Raw genomic sequence first — 26,814 nt, 5'->3', positions numbered from 1 at the left:
TGGTATTGTTATTTATTTATTTATATCCTGTTTTTCCTCTCTTAAGAGTTTCAAAGAGTTTATATTCTCCAAGCTGTCAGTCTGGCTTTTAAAAACAAAACAATGTAGAATTTAAAACTGAAAACATATAAATATTAAAATAGAATTAAACATAGGAGTATTAAAACAAATAGTTGAAACCATTACTAACCTATTGAAATGCATAAACACTACTCAGCCCTCTGTTTCAGTCTTAAAAATATTCTTCTTTAAAATCCTGCCTGATAAGAAGTTTTAGCCTGCAGCCAGAACTGGGGGACTGGTTGGCCCGTTGGGGTCTTCCAGTAAAATACTGTTAAGTTTTATGTTGATTAAAATTGTCCTTCAATTTAAATATTGTATTGTTCTTTTTTTTCTTTTTTGCACTACAAATAGATATGTGCAACGTTCATAGGATTTTCTTTTCAGTTGTTAACACAAACACTCTCCATCCATCTGTCACTGCCTTGGTCCATCTGTCAAATTTTAAAATGCAATGTGTCAAAAATTTTGCCCATGCCTGAGAGAGAGAGAGAGAGAGAGAGAGAGAGAGAGAGAGAGAGAGATACACACACACACACACACACACACACACACACACACACACACATTACATATAATATACAATATAATTTATAAACATTTCTAAGGGCTCCACGAGAAACTTTTGCTTCAAAAAGGACTCTATGGCTGAAAAAGTTTGAGAACCTCTGGTGTGGAGATGCCAAAAACTATGGGCCATTGCTCTTAGCTGCTTACTTTTTTAAAAAACTATCTCACTGTTGAGTTCTCACACTATTTGCTCTATAACAGTTGAGGTACGTTCTCCTGATAAACCTCTGTCTTAAAGAATATTACCTCCCCCTCTAATAACTCAGTTTAAAGCCCTTCTAATCAGGTTTAAACACTCCTATGAAAAATGTTTCTGTCAACCTCTGTGCAGTACAACCTATCCCTTGCCAGAAGCCCATATTCATTAAATTCCAGACCATGGCACAGGAAGCCAAATCGTTCCTGTTGGCACCATCTGTGAAGCCAGTTATTCACTTCTATTCTTCTTCACTTTCCTGGGCCATGTCCTTGAACTGGGAGGAGATACAAAATGATAACTGAGTATCAAGGCCCTTCAGCTTCCTATCCATATCCTATGTAGTAAGCATGCATGCATCTATCAGTCTATTTCCTAATGTTTATGTTATTATGATGAAAAGATACTGAATGGTCTATACTAGATCCTCATTTTGCTTTTTTATTAAGCTGTTTCTGTTTGAAGATGAAATTCAATTTTTTTAATGTGAACTACATACAGGGGCCATAAGATATTAAAATAATTAACAAATGGATATTTTCAAAGAGGACATGTTGTCTTTTTTAAAGATGTGATTAGGCTTCATTTTGAAAGAGTGCAGAATCTTGGGCTCATAGATTGGATCCAGCCTGTTGTTTAAGTTTACTAGATCATGCCAAGTTACTGTATATAGTATGAGGATGATCTGTGCCCTATAAATGTGCAGGAAACATTTTAGGTAAATTTAGGGATGGGTTTCATTTCCAATAATATTGATACAAACTGATCTTACTGTGAGGGACAACCGAGAAAGCACTAAGCCAGGTGACGATGTCAGCTCTCACCTCCCAATGAGTTGAGCTTTCAAGGTGTGGATTGAGCTAGTGGAAAGGTGCCCCAAAAACCATCCATTTTCCGAAAGCTGTATACTCTGGATTGCCTTTTGCCTGAAGAAAGTTATGAAGGTGCAGATTTGGCTTACAAACTAATCAGGGCTTGTATTTAACTGTTTTATCAACTGCACAGTTTCAAAGCCATCCGTGGGTCCCCGTAATTAGTGATCCCATGATAGAAGAAAAGCTCTCCAATTTTGGAAGCTGCTAATGTAGAAGAACAACTGAAAATCATACACTAAAAAAACTTCTCAGAGAAGCCACTCCGAGATCTACCAACATATCCAGATTTACTTCTTGCCCTTCCCTGAAATACTACACAGAAAAGATAACTGAACTGAATATACTATGTCTCTTCCAATACTTTTAAGTCTTGAAATGTACTGTAGTAGCATATCGTTTTGCTATTGCTGATAATTAACGTCCTGGAGTAAAGTACCTATATGGAAGACAAATTTGTCCCCAACACTTTTTTGCTTTTATTCAAGCTGTAGCTCGAGGCACCAGGTTTCCTGATGACAATATACACAATCCACTATAATCTCTCAGATGTCCATTCTCATTTTTGATATCAGTGGATCAGCTGGCCTTGCCCTTAAAAGGTGCTATGTTAGTGTGATATTTTTAGATGCTGAATTATCTTTCAGAGGGAAATGGCAGGGTATGAGAGGGAATGACGTGATCCAGCTAAGATTTTAAATCCACCACCTTTGTCCCCATGGTTACAGTTTCTTCTTCTTGTCTGGGACTAAATGTAGCAAAATACCACAACGTAATCTTCGCCAAAGCCTTGCTCATACGTAAGTGTGATGAATAACAAAGGGATCACAATGGTAAATGACTTGACATGAGAGAGATAAAAACATTGTTTGTCAAAAGGGCATTATATGTGCCGGTTGTATATGTAACTGGAAATCCATCTAGATTATAATTTCCTGTGGAAAACAAAACAAAAGATGCAGCTAAAACCACTAAGAAGTACCTATGTTCCTAAAGAGGTGTTCCCTTGGGTTAAAAATGGTTTTCTATTTGGGTTTTCCCCACAAATGTGGAGGGCTACTATACATTTTAAAACAAAGAAAGATCAAACTTATTTTGAAGGTGTGATGCATATGTTGGCTATGTGCTCATGATGCATATGCTATTGGATATGTACTTGCTCAGTCACACACACAAATACATAATACTTGTGCCACTACTTTTGTATATAATCATTTTTTCAGCCATTCTTTCCTAATTGCAGAAACAAAACGATCTAGGGTGAGTTGACACCCAAAGGTCACAGTTTCAAGGACTGTTTCAACAGGTTCTTTACTGAAGGAGCATTTGTTCATACTGGATGAATGGCAACAACAGTCAAATAATCTCTGGCCAACACAGATTTTGGTGCCTCAAATGTTAGACCTATTTATGGATCTTCTGATTGGCGCCAGTTTGCCCTTATCAGCTCTAGATTTTGAGATTCCGAACATATGCAATCTATCAGCTGCCATCTGCTCACCCACAGAAAACTATGATAACCATATCTAAGCAAATAGAGCTAATTCAGTCTATCAAATGTATTTTTCCGAATCAGCACTCCAAATAACCCCAGGAAGAGCCCTGAAAACCAAGACACCAAGATTTTTTGTTTGGCTGTGTAATAAGCCAAATGATTCCAATAGTCCAAAATCCAAACAATCAGACATTTGTTGCTCATGTTAAGGTTTGTGGATGATTTACAGTTAATAGGACAAATGTGAGTTCTTCAGCATGACTCTCTAATCAATTTCTGGTGGAGCTCTGTTTCAGTTTTTATTCAGACTTGTCATCAAAGCACTATGTATTTATTATGTTGGGTATAATTCGGAAAAGTTGGGTGTTGTTCCTATTTCTACAGTGGGAGGGAAGCTGTTGATCACATCAAGTTTTCAAGTGTGTTGCATGAGCCACTTGCTTTCTGAGATAAGATCATATGACCTGAATTGTTTAAGTAACATTTCCTCCTGACTTGGCTGTGACAGTTTCTGGCATTGGAGGGTGGAATTTAATTCCAGTCAACGAAGAGATGCTGCTTACAGTTAAGTGCCATGCCTGTCCTACTTTATTGCAGGCTTCATGAAACAGGGCTGCTACTTGAACATCAGCATTAATTAACAAACAAGTGATCAATTACTTAAGTTAAATTTAGGTACCGACACTTCTTGGAAGCTGATTTGAACTAATTAGGAGTTGTTGCACTTCTGCAGATATATTCTCTTTGGCTGAGGTGTAACCATATCTGATTAGTGTTCATCTGACAAATTGGTTAGATTTTCACTTACCAGTGCCCGAAGTTATACAAAGTTTTGCATTAAAAGGTATATTATTCCAACAGTTTTTTGTTTAAATTTGGGGACCTTCTTATTCTGAAACCCTACACTGCAGCTTATAACTTGTACATAAATCCACCACTGTATGCTCATGTTGTTGCTGCATATGCATGTGGCATGTACAAAGTACAGGTATTCATAGCCTGGATATGCAAATATGTCCGTGGAGGGCAGGGAGATGCAGGCCTGTTGTGCTACATCTATTCAGTACTTCAGATCAGTAGCTTCCATTCATCATATATCAATTTAATTTCTAGTTCTCACCTATCTCAAACAGGGAGAAGCTAATGGAGGATGGCAGAAGCTTAGATAATACACCTCTTGTAATCATAAGGCAGCTATGTAGCTCAAATTCTCCAAATGGTTTCTAGCTTACCCATGAACTTCTGTAGTATAGTGGTTGGATGGCTGGTGTCATGAGCCTGAACCTTGAAACACTGACAAGGAGAATATTACAATCCAAGATCAAGTAAATTAGCCCATGGTAGAAACAGAACCCAAGGGAACAAGCGGAAGGGAAAGCTGAGTATCTAGTCCAGAGTCAAAGCCAAATAACAGAATGCAATCAACAAGGTTGCGTCCACAAGTCAAAAGCCACTTTTCTTAGCCCCATCCCTCTACCCTTCCTCCCCAATATCAACCATGTGCCAATGTTCTAACGTCGTCATCATTAGTTTTATTCTGCCAATGTTGCAATGTCGTCATTACTATTACTATTATATTATTATGCCAATGTTCCAATGTTGCTGTTGTTGTTGTTATCATCATCATCATTCTGCCATGTGCCAATGACTGAAGGGAGCAGACCCCATCCATAACTCATAGTACCTTATACTCAGAAACATTCCACCACTTTTGGTACAAAAGAGGAATGCGATAGGAGCATGGGGATATTTGTTTCAGTTAATAAAAATCTCCCCAATAAAATATACAAATTCTGTTGCTCTTTTGAAGGTCTCAAAAATGGTTGGGGGGGAGGGGGTGACAGGTGGTTGCTTCCTCTCCCTTACTTTATGTCCCTTCAAAAGACTCACTAACTTCACTGTGCCTTACTTTCCAGTAAGTGAATATGGAATTGTAGTGCCATTGCATTTTGGTTACGTGTGCCTAAAATTATCTGCTTGGATAATACATGTCTCATTTCGTTGCCTTCACAAGTGCACAGAGCGGCTTCATCATGACAACCCAATTTATCATGTAATATTGTGGAACTGACTAAACCGTACTAGACCAAATATCAGTATCAGACATGGACATCTCTCTTTCTCAATCTCTCTCTCACACACACCACACACACACATTCATTCATCTGGTCTTTCCCCAAATCCCTGTGTTCCTTTCCCCATTTTGATCAAGATACAAGCCACTGACCCCACAGGCCATTACGAGATGCAATTGGACATTTTGAGCTTCATTCTGTTTCAGTTTGTGGGGGGACAACAATTGAAAACCCAATAGATGTCCCTATTGGCACCAACACCCTTTTCTGAGTTGTGCTTTAAATTGGAAAATGTTTAGATTTATGTAAATATACTTTAAAAAAACAAACAGATATTGCTTTTCCAGTGATCCCAGCAAAACAAATTTTATTAAAGTCCACAGCATTCGATCTCTTGTCATCTGGGAAGCAACAAAAACTTTAATCTACAAAGATGCTTTGCAGGTAGGTATTTTAGATGTGAGGGATCATGGCTGGTCTTGTGTTCCTATAGCCTCAGAAAAACAGTCTCCAAGATGGGAAGGCTTTGCCAGCCGTATTTCCTTCTCATCAATCTTTGGTCAGAAAACAAAAGGGTTCTTCCTGCAAATGGCAGCGCTGTGTGGATTTTCCATTCTTTTCTCCTCAATTATGTCTAGCTCAGCTTGCATGTTCAATTTTTACACTATTACAATGTGCATTTCTCTGTCACTGCTATTTGCTTAAACTGGTTGCTTAAACTGGTGACAAGACACAGTAGATCTTAAAGAAATCAAAGAAGGGAAATGTGACACCTGTAGCAGCAGCTATGTGCTCTCTGTAGATTTCTTTCTGTGTGAAAAGTAGACACTTAACAAGAACCTCAGTGCAATATCAGGCTGTTCTTCCAACATTTAGTTGTATTTTAATTAGAATATTCTCAAGACAACCTAGTTAAAGACAAATAAAGCAAAAGCCAAGATCTGGTATTAATCTTTAGAGACACCCTCCAGAGCAAAGCCTACCACAAACTTTTGCTAATTGACAACTAAAAAGGCCACATGCGTTCTTCTTGGCAGATCTCCTATAAAGCTTAACTTCTCAATTAAACAAATTTCCAGCCTCTCATCAATCAATTTCAAGGATTTTGGCCTGTAGAGAAATCAAAAGGATTCACTGGGGGAAATGGTGGGGAGGAGCAAAAACATGGAGCCATGTGTAGCAGGATATCAAACCTTGGTGCTTTTAGAGGAACACGTACTTCATACATACAATGACAATATTTGGCTGAAAATTATTTGATTAAGAGTCATCATATAGAGGGTTGTTGTAGTTTCCCCAGGATCCATAGTCATGATCATCAAAGAGTCTTCCATAAGAAGAATGCCTAAAGATACAAAAGAAACAATACTTTACTGTGATGGACCTATGCTTATTACTGTTCTTCCTTCCCAAAACCTGCTGTTTATTCTGCAAGGAAAAAGTGAAGACACCCCAGGAAAACAGTTGGATACTTCTCCAGAGAACTGCTGAAGAATAAATCCTTTGAACATCATTTATTTTCCCTCTGTAGTACTGACATCTATGTTTTATTAATTCAATTACTGGGCTGATGTTCAAAAATCTAACAGTGGCTATCAAGTGCCAGCTATACGGGAGATCAAACTGGGATTGAAGATATCATTCCTACATTAGAATCCTTCTACCAGAACTTTGGAAAATACTTCTTTTTTTTGGATTACAACTCCCATAAAGTCATGCTGGCCAAGAAATTCTGGGAGGTGTATTCTAAAAAAAAAAGTAATATTTACAAGAACCATGTACATCTTCCTATCAGTTTGTGGAATTTTGTGTTAAGGAAATTAAGATTGTACTAATCCAGTATCAGAACCCATAGTCATAAGGAGGTTAACACAAGCTTCCTACCAGAACCAACTTTCTACTACATGTAGTAGCTACATGTTGCGATAAAAGTAAACCATTGCAAGTTGCTGGTAGTTATGCTAGTGTGGATACAAACTGGGATTGTGGCATTCATGGGGGTGAGAGATAACCATTCCCTTCTATGCTAGCCGTTGTATGTCATTTGCCTCATGAGAGAGATTCCCACTCTGATGAATAAGGCAGAAAGTAATGAAAATGTGGAGAAATGGAACATAGAGCAAGGAAGGCAAGGGGAAAATGAAGAGATCACAGTAATAATTTTGTGTTGCTAATACATAAAATAGTGTAATGGGAAACAGAGAAAAAAGTGGGCTAACAGATGGTATAAAGACAGATTTATCGGTGATGAAAAAGGGGGAATGTACAGATGGGGATGCAGTCTGGCAGTGTTGGTGCTTCAGGGATGGCGACAGAAAAACTGAGAGGGTTAACAGTGGAAATGGTTTAGCAAAAGAACAGTGGGAATATTGTGAACTCCCGAGAGAAAAAGCATGTTAACAGAAAATGGATATAAAAGAAAAAAGCAGTTAAAATGTGTCTCTTCACTGAATTAATTAAGACATGCATGTAGTCCTCAGACTGTGTACTCATGATCCAGCTTTCTCCAACCTGGAGTCCTGCCAATATTTTGGATTTCAATTCACCTAAAACTTATACTGCATTCCCGATAATGAAGGATTCTTGCAATCATGTTTAAAGAAATCTGTGGAGCAAAGGTTGAGACTTGCTGGTCCATAGTACTTGGAAAATGAGTCAATTCAGCAAGTGGATTTCATATGAGCTCCTCTTATTTCTGCTTTGAATATCAGTTAATAAACAAATCTCTTCAAGGAAATACTATTTCTTCCCTTAATTAGGGGGTACTAATTCTTACCTGATCTTCAAGAATGCAGCTATGCCAAACACCAATAGAACCACTGCAATCACTGTTATAGTTATAGCTGCAATGCTTCCTGCATGGGAAAGTTGAATACTCAGTTATCACATCTCCATCTTCAACTTTCCATTTTTATTATGATTTTAGCACAGAAAACTATGAGTGATACTGAATTTTACACTCTAACTCTGAATATTACAATCTGTAAATCATAACATCTGAATAAATATTTTAGATACTTATTTTCAGTTCCACAATTCAATCTATTATAATTTTCAGACTAAGAAGACATTTCGGGCTTAAATGTAACTTAATAATAATCTATCTTAATAAAAATAATAATAGCCATCACATATTTCAAGTGCTTTGCATAAGTCAGTGGCCCTTTCATACCACTCAGTTATAGCACTATTATTCTACTTTAACTGCCAGGACTGCATGCTAAGGAATTTTGGGGTTTGTAGTTTTATGAGGCACTAGACCTCTCTGCCTGATAATTTTAAATGCCCCTCACTAAACTACAAATTCCATGGAATGGAACCAAGACAGTTAAAGTGGAAACATAGTGCTATAAATATGCTACATGCTATAAATAATGAAGTAATTATCTATATATCTTAAATGGCAGGCTGAGAGAGGCAACTGATTTCATAACTATGTAATTCAATATGTATGTCTTTAAGTTCAAAGTTCATACTTTTGCATGTGGCTAAATGCTGCTCTAGCTTTTATAGTCGCTCATTATAAAGCAAGAAAAATGATGTGGGGAACAGTTCAAATAGAAATACATGAAAGGACATATTCTGAGTTGTGGAAGTTCTTGACCCTTGCCTCTCTTGCTAAAGATCAGTAAAAATAGCCTATATTACTGTACTTAGGTTTCATGTCAAGTTCCTAGAATTAAAAAAAAAACTCCAGAAAGCCCTAGGTCTGGACACTCTTGATCATATGAAGCATTAAGGATTTGGGAGGAGATGATGTTTTTCTAAACAGAAAGGAGCAAATACTTCTGTTTGGGATTAGTTGATGCCAAAAGAGTTTTGAATAAACTTCAAATGCCAGGCTGAAAATTTACCAGGTAAGTTTGGACATCACTCCAAAGCCAAAAAAAGGAGGTTTAGGGACAGTTTAGCATTATGTCTGAATTGACAAACCCTAAATTGTAATTGTAATAGGGGCCCCTGGTGGCACAATGTGCTAAAGTGCTGAGCAGCTGAACTTGTGGACCAAAAGGTCCCAGGTTCAAATCCTGGGAGCGGAATGGGCGCCTGCTGTTAGCCCCAGCTCCTGCCAACCTAGCAGTTCGAAAACATGCCAATGTGAGTAGATCAATAGGTACCTCTCCGGCGGGAAGGTAACGGCGCTCCAAGCAGGCCACATGACCTTGGAGGTGTCTATGGACAAAGCTGGCTCTTCGGCTTAGAAATGGAGATGAGCACCAACCCCCAGAATCGGTCACGACTGGACTTAAAGTCAGGGGAAACCTTTACCTTTACCTTTTAAATTGTAATAGGTTGGCAAATCAGAACCTGAAACGAAGCTTTGAAGTAGATTGCAAATAATGTTTTGTACAAATTATATTTTGTCATGATATGCAAGTAACAGCTAGGAAAAGCCATCTGTTTCTACAGAATGTTGCATCACAGAGACAGGAGTGAATATACAAAACGGAGAGGACAGAAATGAAGAGAGAGAGGCATCTCTTTCCCATGGGTTGCTTACTGAACATTTGCAAGTTCAAATTATGAAATGAGATCTGCACTATGGTTGGTTCAAGCTATGAACCACCATGAAGTCAGAATCGAGTCTCAAAGTCCATCTTTAATAAGACATAGTAAGTCAGAATATTAAGATATCAAGTAATAATATATTTCATGTTTTTAGTATGTACAGACAGTTCCTGAGTCATAAACATCTGACTTACAAACAATGAATAGTTAAGAACGGGTGTGAGACAATAGGGAATGAGAGAAATCTATCCCTCAGAAGGGAAATTCACCCCTGAAAGAGTTATCATGCGGGAAAGGGTGTCCACTAAAGCTTTAACACCAATCCTTGTTTCCACAAGTCAAATTTTTCAAAATCCAATTATCACAGGGACAGAAAGTGGGGTGAACAGGGGCACAGACAGCAAAACAAACTCCATATGGATGTTAACCCTTCCCTATGCTATCCAAGTTTCCTATCTATCTATCTATCTATCTATCTATCTATCTATCTATCTATCTATCTATATTTGCCTGGAGGTACACTTTAAAAATATACCTATTCCGACTTACACACCAATTCAACTTAAGAACAAACGTACAGAACCTATCTTGTCTGTAACTTGGGAACTACCTGTATTCAGACACAAGAAAGCCTAAGAATCCCTCCTTTTATTTACAGCTGTACTTTAGCCACCAGAAAGACCAATCAGAATTGTGCAGAGTATTAACTCTCTCCTTCTGTGCCAAAACGTTAAAAAGGTATCTAGAGAAACTGACTAGCGAAAAAGAGAAGTTCCCATCTGGGCAAAGTACTTTAAAGTGTAAAAGGTATAACACAAACATTTTGGTAAATATATTGGGATTCTTTGCCACATACCTTCCCATCGCCTATCAAAAATGTTATTTTGCTCATTGATATTTAGAACATGGGGAGGGGTATTCAAATTATTTGTAGTTGCTTCATTTTGCACTGTCTGATGTTGGAAGAATTGGGGGGGGGGCACCTGAAGTACCTGCCTTTCTGAACGCTCTTTAAAAGAAAAAAAGTCATCCTAAACAATACTCCATTCTAAAAGGGAATAAAATTAACACAGGAATAGTTCTGCAAACAGATATCTGGACCATCTCACCTGGGCTCAAAGCACGCTGGACCTCCTGAATGGTTATCCCTGAAGAGAAGGTGGTACTTCCAGTGGGAGAAGTCTCTAGAGAAACTTTACTTGGTAAGGTTGTTTCTGAAGAGGTAAAGGATTCCAATGGGCTTGAGGAGGTGGATATCACATGAGTCTCTCTTGACGTTGCCTCTACGGTGTGCACTTTCTTGCTTGTGCTCACAGGAACTGGTGTTTCTGTGCTTGACAACTGCGTAACTTCAGCTGTGCTAAGTTTGGTAATGTCAGACGGAGCAGTGATGTTGACTGAATCATTTGAACTCTGTGGAGAGGTGAATGCTGGGGTTTGAGAGTGGGTAAAAGTTTCTGTTGTGGCATTAGGAAAGGAAGTCACAGGGGACAATGTGTTTGGTTGTGTCGCTGCTGAAATATTCATGTCTGATGTATTTAATAGAGGAGTTGTAGCTGAAATCTCCACTGTTGAAAGAGCAGTTGTATTACCTGTGGTGGTAGCGTGTTCTGAATCTCCCAATGTGGTACTAAGAGAAAGAGTAGTTGATGGTGCAGCTGGTGGACTGGTACTTGCGAAAGAGTTATTGTGGAACATGGTCACTGTATGATCTGATTCAATTCTTTCTGTTGTAGATCTGCTTATGTGAGAAGCCATGCTGGAATCAGGTGCAGCGATCAAAGCACAGCAGATATTTAGTCCTGCACAGATAAATATACAATCTATTATTAGTTTTCCTTCCAACCAGAGACTCTCCCCCTACCTGCTGTAGTGTAACTCATTACACTAAATCCTTCCTCCAAGATTTTGGGAGTTTTTTTAACCAACAATATTATCCCTTTTAATTCCCCCTCCCCCAAATGCTGCAAGTAATAACATATGTTTACAACTTATTGTTGTTTCCAAGTTAACACTGATAGATCAAAACAAAAACAAACCAACAAATCAAACACAATCCTACAGTTGTGTTGAAGAACTGAATATATTTTGAACCAGATGTTGATGGTGTAGGAGGGGCAAAGGTCCTGTTGGTCTTAACCAGGAAAGAACTAAGAACTGTAAGTGTCACCTTTATATTGTACTTACTCACATTTAAACTGCAATCGCACTGTGTACAGTTCTGTCTGCCACACCTTAAAATGGGAAGGTGAAGAAGGGACATGCAACCACAATAAACAAAACTAAGCATGGTGTGGAGTAAATGGACAACAAGACACCCCCTCCCCCACCCTCGGCCAATCTTAGAAAATGGACTATCCATGAAAGCTAAACTGTCAGATATTCAGGGGAAATAAAATAAAATGTTTTTTCACAGAATATGGATACAATGAACAATTTTAGCTGATACATGCTACTTTGGAGCAGTGGTGGAATAAAGAAGGCATCATGATGAAAGGATTTTATAAAATCATGTAAGAACAGAAACACTATTTTTTCTCATGAGATGAATAAAAACATTTACTTTTTTACTTTATGAATGTAAAAATGTATTTAAATGACATTTTAGGTGACGCCTTGTTCCATTACTATTTTTTTTACATGGATCGCCCCATCCCCAGAATAAAAAAGCAATTATAAATAGAAAGAAAATAATGCCCATCTTTTCCAAAGTTAATGATAAAATTAAACTTTTTTTGTTTTTTTGCAATGGGTTACTAATATATTACTTTTAGAAGTACCCATTCAAGTACAATAAATAAATAAATCTGTATTATTCCTTTGGGGTAGTACTAAACCTGCATTTTGAGCTAGACATTAAGCAACTTCTTGATAAGAGTTTTACTTAAACCACCATGAACTTTAGCGAACATATCCTATGCAGGCTAATGGGGTTAATAATACACACACTTAAGAACAGCTTCTTTTGTCCTCAAAATCTCCCTTAAAGGCCATTGTTGTTTTTGTGTAAAGAGCACATGTTCGTGCAGGGTTCATCAAGTTCTGGCCTTTTGCTGTTCTCCTCAATAATAATGGTAAATGCTTCACAATAGCAAGGCTTGGAAACAGGTAGATAGCATCACATTTAACACAACCAATTTGGCTTCACAGAGAACTGATCTGGGAACTCATGTTTTTCTAAAATTTGCATTGGCTAAATGATCAATGAACTGGTAACAGGTGGAAGTTTCCATTTAAGAATGGATAGAAACAGATGTAGAAATTTAACAGTGGTTTATTACGAAAGGTTAATCAGTCATGGTATCATTCTGGATTTGCAAATGCCTGGAACACACCACCTAAGTCAAATACTGCTTCCACTTTCCTTATTCCAGTGTTTCAGGTGGACCGTTTTCCTTTAAAATTTACTATGCAGAGATTCATTTATACGTTAACTTCTTCTGTGGAAAAACACAGACACAGTTGGAAGATCATGTTGGAGAAGTGAGGGAAGGGACAAGCCGGGATGTTAAAGATGTTATCCAACTGATTTCAGTGGAACCATATAGAAACATATCGGAGCCATTTTTCAAACTACTCCTCAAGAACAAGATTGATCATGCATTAGATGCAATCACAATTCTTTCTGATATATAACAAAGGTAATAAAATGTAATCTTTGTCCTTTAACTGAATATTTTCAGTATGAGAAACACAACACTGTGGTCATGTTTAGATCACCTCAGTCATACTGATAACACCAATGAATGGATGTTTGTATGCCATCTTAATAGCATTCATGGTGTCTGTCTGTTTTGCTTCAGGAAACTGGAATGGAGTTTTAATAACAAATCAATGCTCTCATGAGATTGACATTAGGATGTTAGGAACTTGACTGGGGAGATAGATTATCATGTGATCAGAACAGCATTTGTTTGAAATGGGAGTAGCACTACGAAAATTGCAATACGGAAATGCAATAAAAAATAAAATAAAATCAAGGAGGAACTGAAAAATAACCCAGTCTGACATACGGGTATTTTTTAAAAAGGATGTATAACAGGAGATATATATATACACACACACACACACACACACACACACGCATACATACAGGGTGTTTGAAAAAGAACTCCCTAGTTTTAATGTGTTTTAATTTAAAACTAGGGAGTTCTTTTCAAACACTGTATATTTTAAACACATGTAGTGTGGTTAATAAACACAGACAACACATTTCTAACATTCTTTCCAGATAGCCTCTAGCAAATGAACAGCTTAACTTAAAATTTTACAAAAACATATCTATACTTTCAGGACCAGGAAGTTTTAGCATTTACACTAACCTCTATATCAATTTCTATGTCAATATGGCATGCAGGATTAGAAAACTAGCTTCAAAAACATTATAGCTGTTTCTCAGTCTAAAATAAGCTGTATGGTTTTTCATTTCACCCCAAGGAGGCAGACTAGTCATTTAAACTTTGACTTATGCTCTTTTCTTAAAGCATTTACATTTGATTAAGAACGAGAATTCAGGTATCATTGGTTGCCTAAGGATCTGTGGATTCCATCTAACTTTCAGCAGCCCTCTTGTGATTTACAGTATTTATCGTTTGTAAATTTTATTTGATTTAGTACACTGTCGTTTAAAACATTCCGATGCAGGCCAATGCAAATCGGAAAACTCTTAATACTAACAAGAGAAGACTGAAAAAAGTAGAGTTGAATTCAGCAAGGTAGTTCAGGGTAAGGCATGTAGTACAGAAACATTATGCAAGGGCCAGATGTTTCCAAAAGAATTTCCGTTGTAATGGAAAAAGCTACATAAATACATTACTGTTGCTAAATTAAATTAAGCAAACAATACAGCTCCAAAGGTATCCAAAGGAGTAGAAATTCCTTTTGACAGGGAATGGGGAAAAGGCAGAGCTGTTCAATACATTCTTCGCCACAATCTTTTCCCAAAAGGTGATTGTTCAACCTGAGCAATATGGAGCAAATGCAGTAATAGGAGATATGCAACCAAAATAGGTAAAGAAGCAGCCCAGAAATACCTGTCTAAATGAATCCAATTAACCAGGACCAGATGAACTACACCCAAGAGTATCAGAGGAACTAACAAAAGTCATTTAAGAACCACTGGCAATAATCTTAGAGAATTCTTGCAGAACAGGAGAAGTCCCAGTAGATTGGAGGAAGGCAAATGTAGTCCCTGTCTTCAAAAAGGGAAAAAAGAGGTCCCAACAATTACTGTCCAGTCAGCCTGACATCAATACCAGAAAAGATTCTGGAGCAGATCATTAAGGAGGCAGTCTGCAATCATTTAGTAAGGAATGCTATCTATATATATAAAAGAGTGATGGCATCACGGCGATGGACAAAACAACAAATCTACAGCCCCCCCAAACTCGAAAATTGGCAACGCAATCCATCATCCCCGCCTCCAGTAAGATACAACAAATTTACACATAAAACACTATCACAACACCAAAAAATGCCAAAACTAGGTACGCATGCGCAAAAACACCATGCTTCAAACCTTTATGGCGCTCGCGCGGCTCCAGTAAGATTTATATGCCAAACACAATCACAGGGCCACAAACGGCCAAAAACTGCAACAGGCGATATGCGCCTGCGCGCACCCCCCCATCCCTTCCCGCGCGCGCACACACACACCTCGCCTCAGAGCTGAAGGAAGGAAGGCAGGAAGGCCGATTCCTTGGTGGGCGCGGGATGGAGGAGGCCGCGCTGGGAGGCGTGCGGGCCTCACGTCGCTCTCTGCCCTCTCCCCCTCAATCTCCCCCCCCCTCAGGGCCCATGGAGGGCCCCGGTTGCCGTTCAGGCCCCCTCCTCCCGCCCCTCTCCCCTCCCCCCAATGCGAGGAAGGCCCCGCGGAGCCCCCCCCGCCTCACCCTCTCTCCTCCTCCTCCCTTCTCGGTTCTTCTCGGAGGTCTTCAAGCTCTTCAAGGTGAGGGGGGAAGAGGAGGGCACGGCCCTCGAGCAGGCCTGGACCTCCCCTCGAGTGGTTTGGGGCGCCAACCCCCGCCCTTCCCGGCCTCAGGGCCCTTCCTTTTCCCCCTCACCCGGTTAAACGGCTGATGGGGAAAAGGAAAGAGCCTCAGGCCAGGAAGGGTGGAAGTTGGCGTCCAAAACAAGTCAAGGGAAGGCCCCAGTTGGCCCAGGCTGAGCTTCCCCCTTTTCTGTTGTTGTTATTGTTGTTGTTGTTCTCACCCACAAATGACAACCCCTCCAATGCCTCAGAAGCCCCCCTTTTTCCCCTCTCAAACCCTATCGCCCTCACCTTTCCCTTCCCTGTAATAATTATTAATATAATAACTGATCATCAGTTAAGAATGTAATAATCACCAATAATAATACTAATTTATTATTAGTATAATACTGATAATCATTCGAGAACATAATAATTCATAATAATAGTCAGTTCTTATTATTATAACACTGACAATCATTCAACAATGTATTAACAAATCGTAATAATAGAAAATTATTATTATTATTATAGTAATAATCATTCACAAATTAATAATTATTATTATAACATTGATAATCATTCAACAATATAATAACAACTAATAATAAGTAGTTATTATTTTTATCACAATGATAATCATTCAAGACTATAATAATTATTATTGTTATAACAGAAGGCGCCTCATATAATCCACTTCTAAACAAATAATATCACATTATAAATATACACTAGAATCTCACTTATCCAACATAAACAAGCCGGCAGAACGTTGCATAAATAAATATGTTGGATAATAAGAAGGGATTCAGGAAAACCAATTACACATCGAATTAGGTCATCATTATACAAATTAAACACCAAAACATCATGTTATACAACATATTTGACACAAAAAGTAGTTCCATGCGCAGTAATGCTATGTAGTAATTACTGTATTTGCAAATTTACCACCAAAATATCACAATACATTAAAAACACTCACTCCAAAAACATTGACTATTAAAAGGCAGACTCCATTGCATAATCCAGAACATTGCATAAACGAATGTTGGGTGAGATTCTACTGTAATATGAAATAATTACTGTGGTACAATAATACACAACAATATCATCTCAGGACAGTAAATAAAGATCAACACTCTAAAAACACAGCTATTCCATCCAGGAAACAATCAGGGCCATCTAACACCTCCCACCAAAGGATTCCCCCCTTCACACAGGAAACCACCCACACTTTGAACCTACAAGGCCATTCCGTACTCATCACTCTCTCATCTCAGCACAGTAAATAAACAACAACAGTCTGAAAACACACAAATTCCATCCAGGAAACAATCAGGACCACCTAGCACCTCCCAACAAAGCATTCCCCCCCTCTAACACACGGAACCACCCAAGCTTTGAAACTACAAGGCCATTCCGTACTCTGGGGCCAATTTGCAATATATTAATATATATAATAATACAATACATATATAATACAATACATTGTATATACATATAATACTACTAATAATATTATAATACACTACAATATAATACTAATAACAAAACAACAAACAACAAACAACTACTAATATTGTGAAATAGTCGTATATGTTATAGCGTAATATCCTATCATATGTCTTTAATGTAATAAATGAATAAATAATACTGTATAATTTTTGTTGACGGTCACAACAAAAATAAAACCCAATGTAGATTGACCAACATCACTAAAAAAAAGCCACAGCAACGCGTGGCCGGGCACAGCTAGTACTTACTAAAAGTCAACAATGATTTCTCAAAAACAAGTCATGCCAGACTAATCTTCTTTCTTTTTTTGATAGGGCTACAAGCTTGGTCGATGCAGGGAATTTTGTGGATGTAGCATATCCTGATTTCTGTAAGGCCTTTGACAAAGTCCCATGACCTTGCAAACTAACATGTAAAATGTGGGTTAGATACTTCTTCTTCTTCAATCACTCAGTCGTTCCCGACTCTTTGTGAACTCATGGACGAGTCTACGCCAGAGCTCCCTGTCGGCCGTCACTGCCCCCAGTTCCTTCAAGGTCAAGTCAGTCACTTCAAGGATACCATCCATCCACCTTACCCTTGGTTGGCCTCTCTTCCTTTTTCCTTCCATTTTCCCCAGCATCATAATGTTTTCCAAACTTTCCTGTCTTCTCATGATGTGGCCAAAATACTTCATCTTTGCCTCTAATATCCTTCCTTCAAGTGAGCAGTTGGGCATTATTTTGTGGAGTATGAACTGGTTGGATCTTCTTGCGGTCCAAGGCACTCTCAGGATTTTCCTCCAGCACCAAAGTTCAAAAGCATCTATCTTCCTTCGCTCAGCCTTCCTTATTGTCCAGCTCTCGCATCCATAGGTTACTATGGGGAATACCATTGCTTTAACTATGCGGACCTTTGTTGCCAGTGTGATGTCTCTGCTTTTCACTATTTTATCGAGGTTGGCCATTGCTCTCCTCACAAGAAGTAGACGTCTTCTCATTTCCTGGCTGCAGTCTGTGTCTGCAGTGATCTTCACGCCTAGAAATATAGTCTGTCACTGCCTCCACGTTTTCTCCCTCTATTTGCCAGTTATCAATCAGTCTGGCTGCGATAATCTTCGTTTTCTTGATGTTTAACTGCAGCCCAGCTTTTGCACTTTCTTCTTTCACATTGGTGATATGGTCCCTCAGCTCCTCCTCACTTTCAGCCATTGTAATTGGCTAAACGACCGAACCCAAAGGGTGCTCCTCCCCAATGGTTCCACATCATTCCGAAAAGAAGTGACTAGTGGAGTGCCGCAGGGTTAGGTCCTGGGCCCAGTACTGTTCAACATCTTTATTAATGACTTGGATTAAGGTTTAGAAGGCATGCTTATAAAGCTTGCAGATGTCACCAATTGAGAGGGATAGCTAATACTTGAGAGGACAGGAGTACTTTGTCCTTTTTCTTCATGGCAGGGGGCTGGACTAGATGGCCCTTGTGGTCTCTTCCAACTTATTATTTTATGATTCTATGAAATGCTACTTCTCCCTTATGCTACGTCTGCCAATTCTTCTACTCCTACTACATCAGCTCCTCATTCTGTTTTTAAACGTTCAAGAGTGGCGCTGAAGAAATCATCTAACTGATTAATAATTGGATATGAGTTATCTTGGGGGTATGTTTACTGCTGACTATTTAGAGTGCAATCTATAAGTCTACTTGCAATTAAATCTCACTGAGGTGCATTTACACTGTAGAATTGATGCAGTTTGAGACCACTTTAACTGTCATGGTTCAATGACATGGAATCATGGGAGCTGTAATTTGTCAAGGCACCTGTGCTACTTGGAAGAGAAGATAAAAGACCATATAAAACTCATACAATCCCATAACACTGAGCAACAAAAGTTAAAGTGATCTCAAACCGCATTGATTCTACAGTGCACATGCACCCTGAGTTCTAATTAGATATATAGGACCACTTCCTAAAAGTGTGTGCTTTGTAAGGAGGTATCTGATCAATTCCATTAATGTAATGTCTATGGAAATATGCTCTATCTGTAACCAGTCAGTTGTTGAACTTGCAGAAAGATTTGTTCATATTGCTATGAGATGGAGAAATGATAAGATCTGAGTACTGAAACAGGACATATTTCTGAGTTTTAGGGAAATGGGTGCTCTATAATCAGCGTGAGTGGCAAAGCTAATTAAAATGTCAAGACTTTTCTGAGGTAATTTATTATATTCTTGTCACAGTGTGTGACTGAGAATAAGAACCTTTATATGAGATTACTGTGCTAGACAGCATTATTTCTGAACTAGCCAGGAAGATATTTGTTGTTGTGTGCCTTCCAGTGATTTCTAACTTACGGCAACCCTATCATACCAGAATGTTAAACAGATCTTTAATTTAGATTGCACTTTATATTTATTATTTTCCAACAACATCACATGAACTAGCTCCTGACAAAGCCCAGAGTAATTAACTAGTTGTGTACTTCTTTGTGTACCTATTACTTATTGTAAGTCTGCCTTTAGGGGTGGAATTGCTAAAAATACATTTGGGTGATGAAGTAGATGGGCTCTATCCTGCTACAAATGTTGGCAGCAAGAAATCTGTTGCACACATCCACCATTCCTTTTGTATCATTGTCACAAGAGGGTTTGATAGTTGCTTATAAAATGGACCACTGTAAGCCTTGAACCTTAAAAAGGTAATTCCTGAAGAATGAAGAAAAACAGACTGCTCTCAAATAATTTCTTTTCTTGACTTTCCAAATGAAAATTTCTTGGAAAGGTCTTTTTGGTTTTGTTTCTCGCTCAAAGTGGGAGCCATTTTCTAAGATGAGACTGCTTCGGTTGGCTGGCATTTGATAAGAGTTGATGTTGCGCCTTAGAAGAAGACCCTCTGAAGCAAACTGTGAAAATGTGCAGATAAAAGGCAGTTAAAGCCTACTCCACCCAAGCTTTTGCTTATCAGCTCCATTTCTCAAAAACACACAAAAAGCCACAAGAATTCCAGCTGTTTATTCATATAGCAAAAGCTTACTTTGTTGATTATACTAAGGTTCTATTTCTCATTTAATTTGAAGCAGCTCCATCTGTGAGGGAATATGCTTCATTTATACCTGCCAGCTAGATGTTTGTGGCAGAGGTTTTTGATGCAGTGCAAATCCTCCCTCAAACATTATTAGTTTGGCTAACGTTCTTGCCTTTTTGCCCTTAATAACGGTTTCAGATACTGACTGGGCTAATACTGCCGGGTAAAGAGATGGTTAAAAACCCCTCCCGGACCAAGGCATCTGATTTGGAAAGTGTTGAGTTGCAAAATAAAATTTCTAGAGATGCTAATCAAGGCTCTGATGCATCTTGGCTTTTTGCTAGTATGGAAATTGAATGCCAGAACCAAGATCTGGTGGAAACATAACATTTTGAATAATTTTCTGTATTCATTTCAGTCTGTCATATAATTTCTGCCTATCCCTCAGGTCAAGAAATAAATGTGCATGGATTTACTAGATTAGGCAGTAAGGCAGATGCTGCTGTTGGTCAGAAGTCAGGGGTGTTGGTTTTTTCAGCTCCTGTATTTTTAATAGCTGTATGATGATAGGAAACAGAGTAGGGGCTGCTCATTACAGAACAGCCTTTATAGGATATTTGTACAGTTGTTAAAAGAACATAGGTCCCCTTTGGAGTTCTCTAAATCCAAAAGAGGCAGGCAGCCCAGGAAACTGGAAGGAACTCAGTAACCAAGCTTTGCTTGCCACCATGGTTGTAGCGTTCAGTATTTAAGAACACGTGCAAAAGGGGACAAAACTTCAAAAGAAAATTGAGTAGTTGATCTGTCAATTTTAAAAAGGGAGAAAACCCGAATAAGCTGTCATAAAGTAGCCATTGCAAGAATAAATTACTACTGTGTCGTATAACTTGGTGCTGATGCAGCTGATAATAATAGCAAATTTCACATTTTTGGTTTGTACAGTAAACTTTGAAGAATACATGCCTTTCCTCTTGCCCCATAACAAAAACACAGGCCATCACAAAAGAGCCTAACCCCTCCTGACTGTGTATCTATCATTTACGTATTTCTCAAGGTCTTTTCTAGGAAACAAAACTTAAGGTAACAATACACAGAAAAGTGTTTACTGAAGGCAGAGCCAAAGTAGGGCTGGCTTAATTTGATCAGGGACTTGGCACTGAAGGAAGAAATAGCTTAACTCTTTCCTCCGGCACAGTTTCCCTGGTCTAAAGTCACTTTCCCAAAACTACTCAGAAAGGAGAGGGACAGGTTCAGGTGCTTTTTACTTGTCAGTTTCCATCACGAGAATTAATCAGTTTCAGGGGCGATTGTGTCTGATATTTATCAGAGAAACAGCAAAAGAAAGGAGCGACACAAACTGCTTTGATGGCATTTGCATTTTGAGTTCACTAACTGGTTAAAACTGTAATTTATTTAGATATTTATTTTCTGTCCTTACTCTTTAAATAATATGGATTAATCACAGTGCTTCCCAAACTCTGGTCTTCCAAATGTTTTGGACTTCAACTCCCAGAATTTCTGATCATTGGCCAAGCTAGCTGAGGCTTCTGGGAATTGATGTCCAAAACACCTGGAGGACTAGATTTTGGGAATCACTGGTTAAGTAGTTCGTTTTTAACATTATTTCTGTTTGTGGCTTATTCATCAGGCTTCTGAAATATTTAGTATGTGGCTGAAGGATTTGCTCATACAGCGTGTAAAAACCTAAGTTCATATATACTGGAGGAGGTGCAGAAGAAAATAAGGGAAGGATTCTAAACTCAGCATAAAAGACGCATCTGTTTATGACTTAGAAGAGCTTGTATTCTCCTAAAGTAATTGAATTTCATGTCCTCGGAGTCACGCATGTCTGTCAGTCTTATATACATCACCATCTTCAATTCCACATTTCTGGGCAGCTGCTGCTTGAAAGATTGTGTCCCATCACCATGTTAATACGTTTCACTGCCAGACCCTTTCTATTGAGTTTAACGGTCTCTGTTTTCTATCACCAAATCACTGTGACAAGTCAGCTGATAACTCTACATGCAGGCCTTCTTTGTGACAGGATATGACCTGTTTTTGTACTGTGCTTCCACTATGAATAGGCATTTAACAAGCAGACTGCAGCAAAACCAGGTCTATCTGTGCTTTTAACATTTAATTCTTCCAGAACCAATCAGCCAAGTTAACAACAACTGGGGTTATATTTGCACTGTATAAAGGGGGCTGGGAAAAGGGATCAGCTTCCTGACATTTAAACCATCTTAGAAACTGAAATAATAGCTGAACAGAACCTTCACCAGACAAAAAACTGGGCCTTTGGTACCTTGGTCTTTACTATGTAGGAGAAGCAGTACAAGTTCTAATAAAACCCCAAAACAATTCATGCAGAATGAATTATGAAAAGAAAGAGAAACCATGCAGATGTGCTCTGCCTTTATTATGCAGATTTGGAATTAATTGAGGAAGCCAACACTTACATTTAGCATTTTAAAAAGTACAGTTAACTCAGGGCTTCTCACCTTGCTACTTTATGAAAAATTAAACTGGTCTTAGGCCTCATCTACACCTCTATATCATCGAGTTTCTGATCCCAGATTATCTGCTTTGAACTGGATTATATGGCAGGATAAACTCATATAATCCAGTTCAAAGTAGATAATCTTGGATCAGATACTGGATTATATGGAAGTGTAGATCCAGCCTTAGTTTCCCACTGTGGAAACATTAGTTCATATTTTGAAAATACATCAGTTAGATATCCTGACTACAAATTAGCATAGCTTTAAAAATATATGACTATTAGCTGAAATTTTGAGAAATGCTTGTCTATGTTGTGGTAAGGCTTCAGCCAGGAACTTAATAATGGCAGCAGAGCTCAGAAATGTTATTTTCTTGGATTACAAATTATAGAATCCCTCAGAACAAAGAAAGAGTCAATCTTTCCTCAGATATTCAACACATCTAGTTGCAAAGAAGAGATGGAAACACATGACATAATTTTCCCCATGTATGGTCCAATTTTCTCATGTTGATGGGGAAAAGGATGATGGGGAAATGAATGTGATTATAGCCCTCCATGCAAATGACTGTTCAGAGCCCTGATCACAAAGAGACTATAACTACATCCAGATATGTGTGGCTTCAGTTTGTTTAGTCCTTCCTCATGAACACTGCAGAACTGATGAGGCCAGATCACAAATCTCTCTTCAGCAATTAAGACTTTTGACTGTGTGAGAGGATTTCAGTAGTGAACCCAGATCAAAATCAAAAGCTATGGGAAACAAGTTTGAGGAGCTGAAACCAAAACAAGGGAATGAAAAGAACCAGGGGCATGGTGGTCTTTCTTGTGCATCATAGTAATGCTGTTTATACACAATTCCTAGTCATATAGTGATCACACAAACAAAAATCTTTGTCAGTTCTATGGCTATGGACATTTCCATGCCACCTTTTTGTTTTGCTTTTTCGTTATGTTATGATTCCTTATTTGTTGCATGGTATTCAGAGATTTACTTTAAGGCATTGGTTCTCTTGTGGCATAGTAAACATTTCCCAGTATTCAAACATATTTTTTTCTTATTTCGAAAACATATTTTATTTTCTAAGACCATGCAGTCACTGCAACTCATTGGTATAGCAACAGAAGTTGGTTCATATATTTCAGGTGTACAGTGTTCCCTCACTTATCACGGGGGTTACGTTCCAGGACATTCCAGGATAAGTGAAAATCCGCTAAATAGGGACACTAGGCTTCTCCTTAGGAAGGAAGTAGAAAGAGGAAGGGAGGGATGGAATAAGGGAAGAAAGAGGTAGGGGAACATGGCACTGCCCCTTCTCCTCCTGCTGCCGTTTGGGCTCCTTCTCTGCTCCGCCGCCCGCACTCGACTGAGATCACCGGCACTGTAAATCATATTTTTTATGATTTATAATATTATTTTAGTGTTTATTTAAAAACAGTGAAACAGCGAGGGCACAAAAAGCGAACCGTGAAGTAGTGAGGGAACACTGTATCATGAAAAATCCAACTTACAAATCAGATACACTGATTTTGGTAACATGTAGCACAAAGATACACTCAGCTGAGATCTAGAAGTGGCTGTGGCTCCCAGTGAATTGCAATGGATATGGGAGAATGCTCCACTATATAATGGGCTGATTCACATGGCAGTATCTTGGCTTTATAAGCTTAGATATGAATAAGTCGTGGGGAACGCCCTTTCCTCCTCCTTCCACAGTGACAAACAAATCAGGGAGTCTTCCATCATTTATAGTTTCCAATTATGTTCCAATTAAGTCACAATAATAAGACACTTTGAAACCATAGCTTTATACTTTGGCTCATTCTGAAACTACAGGATTAGTCATGGTTTCAAATGAATACTTCCTCATTTATTCACCCACTAGAAAAGACACAGTAACTGTGTGCATGACTAAATGAATAATCCATATTTTAGCTTAATAAATCCATACATGAATGTCTGAATGCAACCAAATTCTCACTATTGGTATACTAAATATTTTGATGGCCCTTTGATCTTAACCAGATAGATTTTGACTGGTTTTTAATCTAAGGCAAAGGTAGGCATAATGTCAACCAGTAGATCACTTGTTCACTTGTGGGGAATCCTAAAAGTACTTCTTTGATCCATCTCCTCCAAACCTTCTTCCCTTTCCATGGACTAAATCACTCACTTTACAATTCTATGAGAATGAATTGAGTTTTACTCAGAAGCACATCTACTTTTTCATAGGGGGTTATTCTTATTTAAGTGTTCACTTATCAGTCAATGGGATGAAAGAGGGAAAAGAGAAAGGAGAGAGAATAAGGAGGAAGGTTCCAATGATTATCTTCTCATTAACATAATGTGACGCTTCAGAGTGAACCAGTTACTTAGCATTACATCAAGGATACAATTACCATGTCTTCAAGACTAATTTTCTTTATGCTCCAAATAATGATTATTATATATACTCACACATATGTCCAGAAATTTTGTAGCAGTGATGGTATTAGAATCTCTGATCTGTAGTAACCCAGCTATAAATTATGCAGCAACCCAAGCAGATCACCAAACTGTATGGCCCATCATGAGATGCAGAACATAATTGCAAACTGGTTCTGCCCCATGACACCACTTTGCGGCTGACTCTGAACTTCCATTGTGCAAAAGAAAGACATAGCCCAAAGTCTGTCCACAAATGATCTAAGAGTAGCATCAGCCAAAAAGGTAGTGTTGCTCTTCTGCTGCTCCCATTCTTTTCAAGAACATTGCAACCAAATTCTAAACAAAGAAGACAGGTTAGTATTGTGTATTTACTTATCTAAACAATAATTCAAGAATAATAGAAAAGCCGAAAGAAGTCAAAAATGTAAATACTGGCTGAGTGCAGGACTGCTTCCTTCACTTCTTGAATTTATTTTCAACAAATGAGTTTAAAAGCAACCCATTAAATGTGGAACATCTTATTCAATTGTTGTTATTAAACAGAACAACAATGTGCTTAGTTCCCAGCCATCAGGCTTCTGATTCCTGCAATTTCCAAGCTTACCATCACATGTCTCTACATTAAAGCAACAACAGGACCCTAGTTAGGATTTTAAACGTATAATAAGAGTGCTGGCTTGTTTTGTAGCTTTTTATTTCAGTATGAACTCTGATCTCATTAGGACGGTTGTTTACAGCATCAAGCCCTTTTAAAATGCTGCCCCTCCTCCAAAATACAATATTTTTTAAACCCCACACTTTATTTTAACAAGCTTTAAAAATAATGTTTTCCTACACAGGTTGGTTGAGAATAAATGTTGCTTGGTGGTGCATGTTTATTTATAACATATCAAGTACTGTTATCTTAATAATATGCAAGAGGTATGGATATGTTTAGTTCATGAAAGCAACAATAGTTCTGCTATAAAGTTAAGAAAATTCCAGCCATTGTGATGGCTTGGTGTATAATGAATGATATACAGTATGGACTGCAGGAATGATTCAGTGAGTCCCTATCTCATCTACAATAATACCTGGACTGCTTGTTGTTAGGGGTAGAAGGCAGTTTTTTTCCTTTCACTTTTACTAATGACACACTTTGCTTTGATCTCCTAGAGTCAATTTAACTCATTCTCCTTCCTTCAGCATTGTTCATACACTTCATGCCTAAAACAACAGTAAAATCAACAGATAACCACACAGAAGCAGCAAAATGGTGACAGAAACAAGCAGCAATTTAAAAAATAATTCCACTACACATGACAAAGGAAAGGCACCCTTTGTTCAGAAGACTCTGACCTTTAGACATTTTTTTGGCACAAGCTCAGAGATATGTAGTCATAAATACAAAGTTCCTGAAGAAAACAAAGCAGCAAGACAACTGGTCAAAATGCACAGGATCTAGACTGAGTCAATTGCAACTGCTATCAAATAAGAGGACTCTCATTCTCAAATGATGGTCTGATGTTTTACAAATGGGTTAGTCCATTCAATTTAATTGATATAATGATATCCTTTTCATGACTACTTTAATAAGAACTTCAAAACAGCTAGCCAGTCAACTATTCATTTGACTGGCA

General features: G+C 38.3%; 1 protein-coding gene across 1 annotated transcript in view; it reads right to left on the bottom strand.

Annotated features, from left to right (window-relative positions):
- Nucleotides 1-5,607: 5,607 nt before the first annotated feature.
- parm1 (prostate androgen-regulated mucin-like protein 1) overlaps nucleotides 5,608-26,814 on the bottom strand; it is a 41,953-nt gene continuing 20,746 nt past the window's right edge. The window contains exons 2-4 of the mRNA XM_003222366.4: nucleotides 10,887-11,579; nucleotides 8,045-8,123; nucleotides 5,608-6,613 (exon numbers count right to left, since the gene is read on the bottom strand). Coding sequence (XP_003222414.2) covers nucleotides 6,529-6,613; nucleotides 8,045-8,123; nucleotides 10,887-11,579 — 857 coding nt within the window. The 3' untranslated portion in view covers nucleotides 5,608-6,528. The remainder of the gene's footprint in view (nucleotides 6,614-8,044; nucleotides 8,124-10,886; nucleotides 11,580-26,814) is intronic.

The sequence above is a fragment of the Anolis carolinensis genome, chromosome 6 (assembly GCF_035594765.1).
Source record: "Anolis carolinensis isolate JA03-04 chromosome 6, rAnoCar3.1.pri, whole genome shotgun sequence".
Classification (NCBI taxonomy): Eukaryota; Metazoa; Chordata; class Lepidosauria; order Squamata; family Dactyloidae; genus Anolis; species Anolis carolinensis.
Note: the sequence above shows the minus strand (reverse complement) of the source record. Positions and strands in the feature narration are given on the sequence as shown.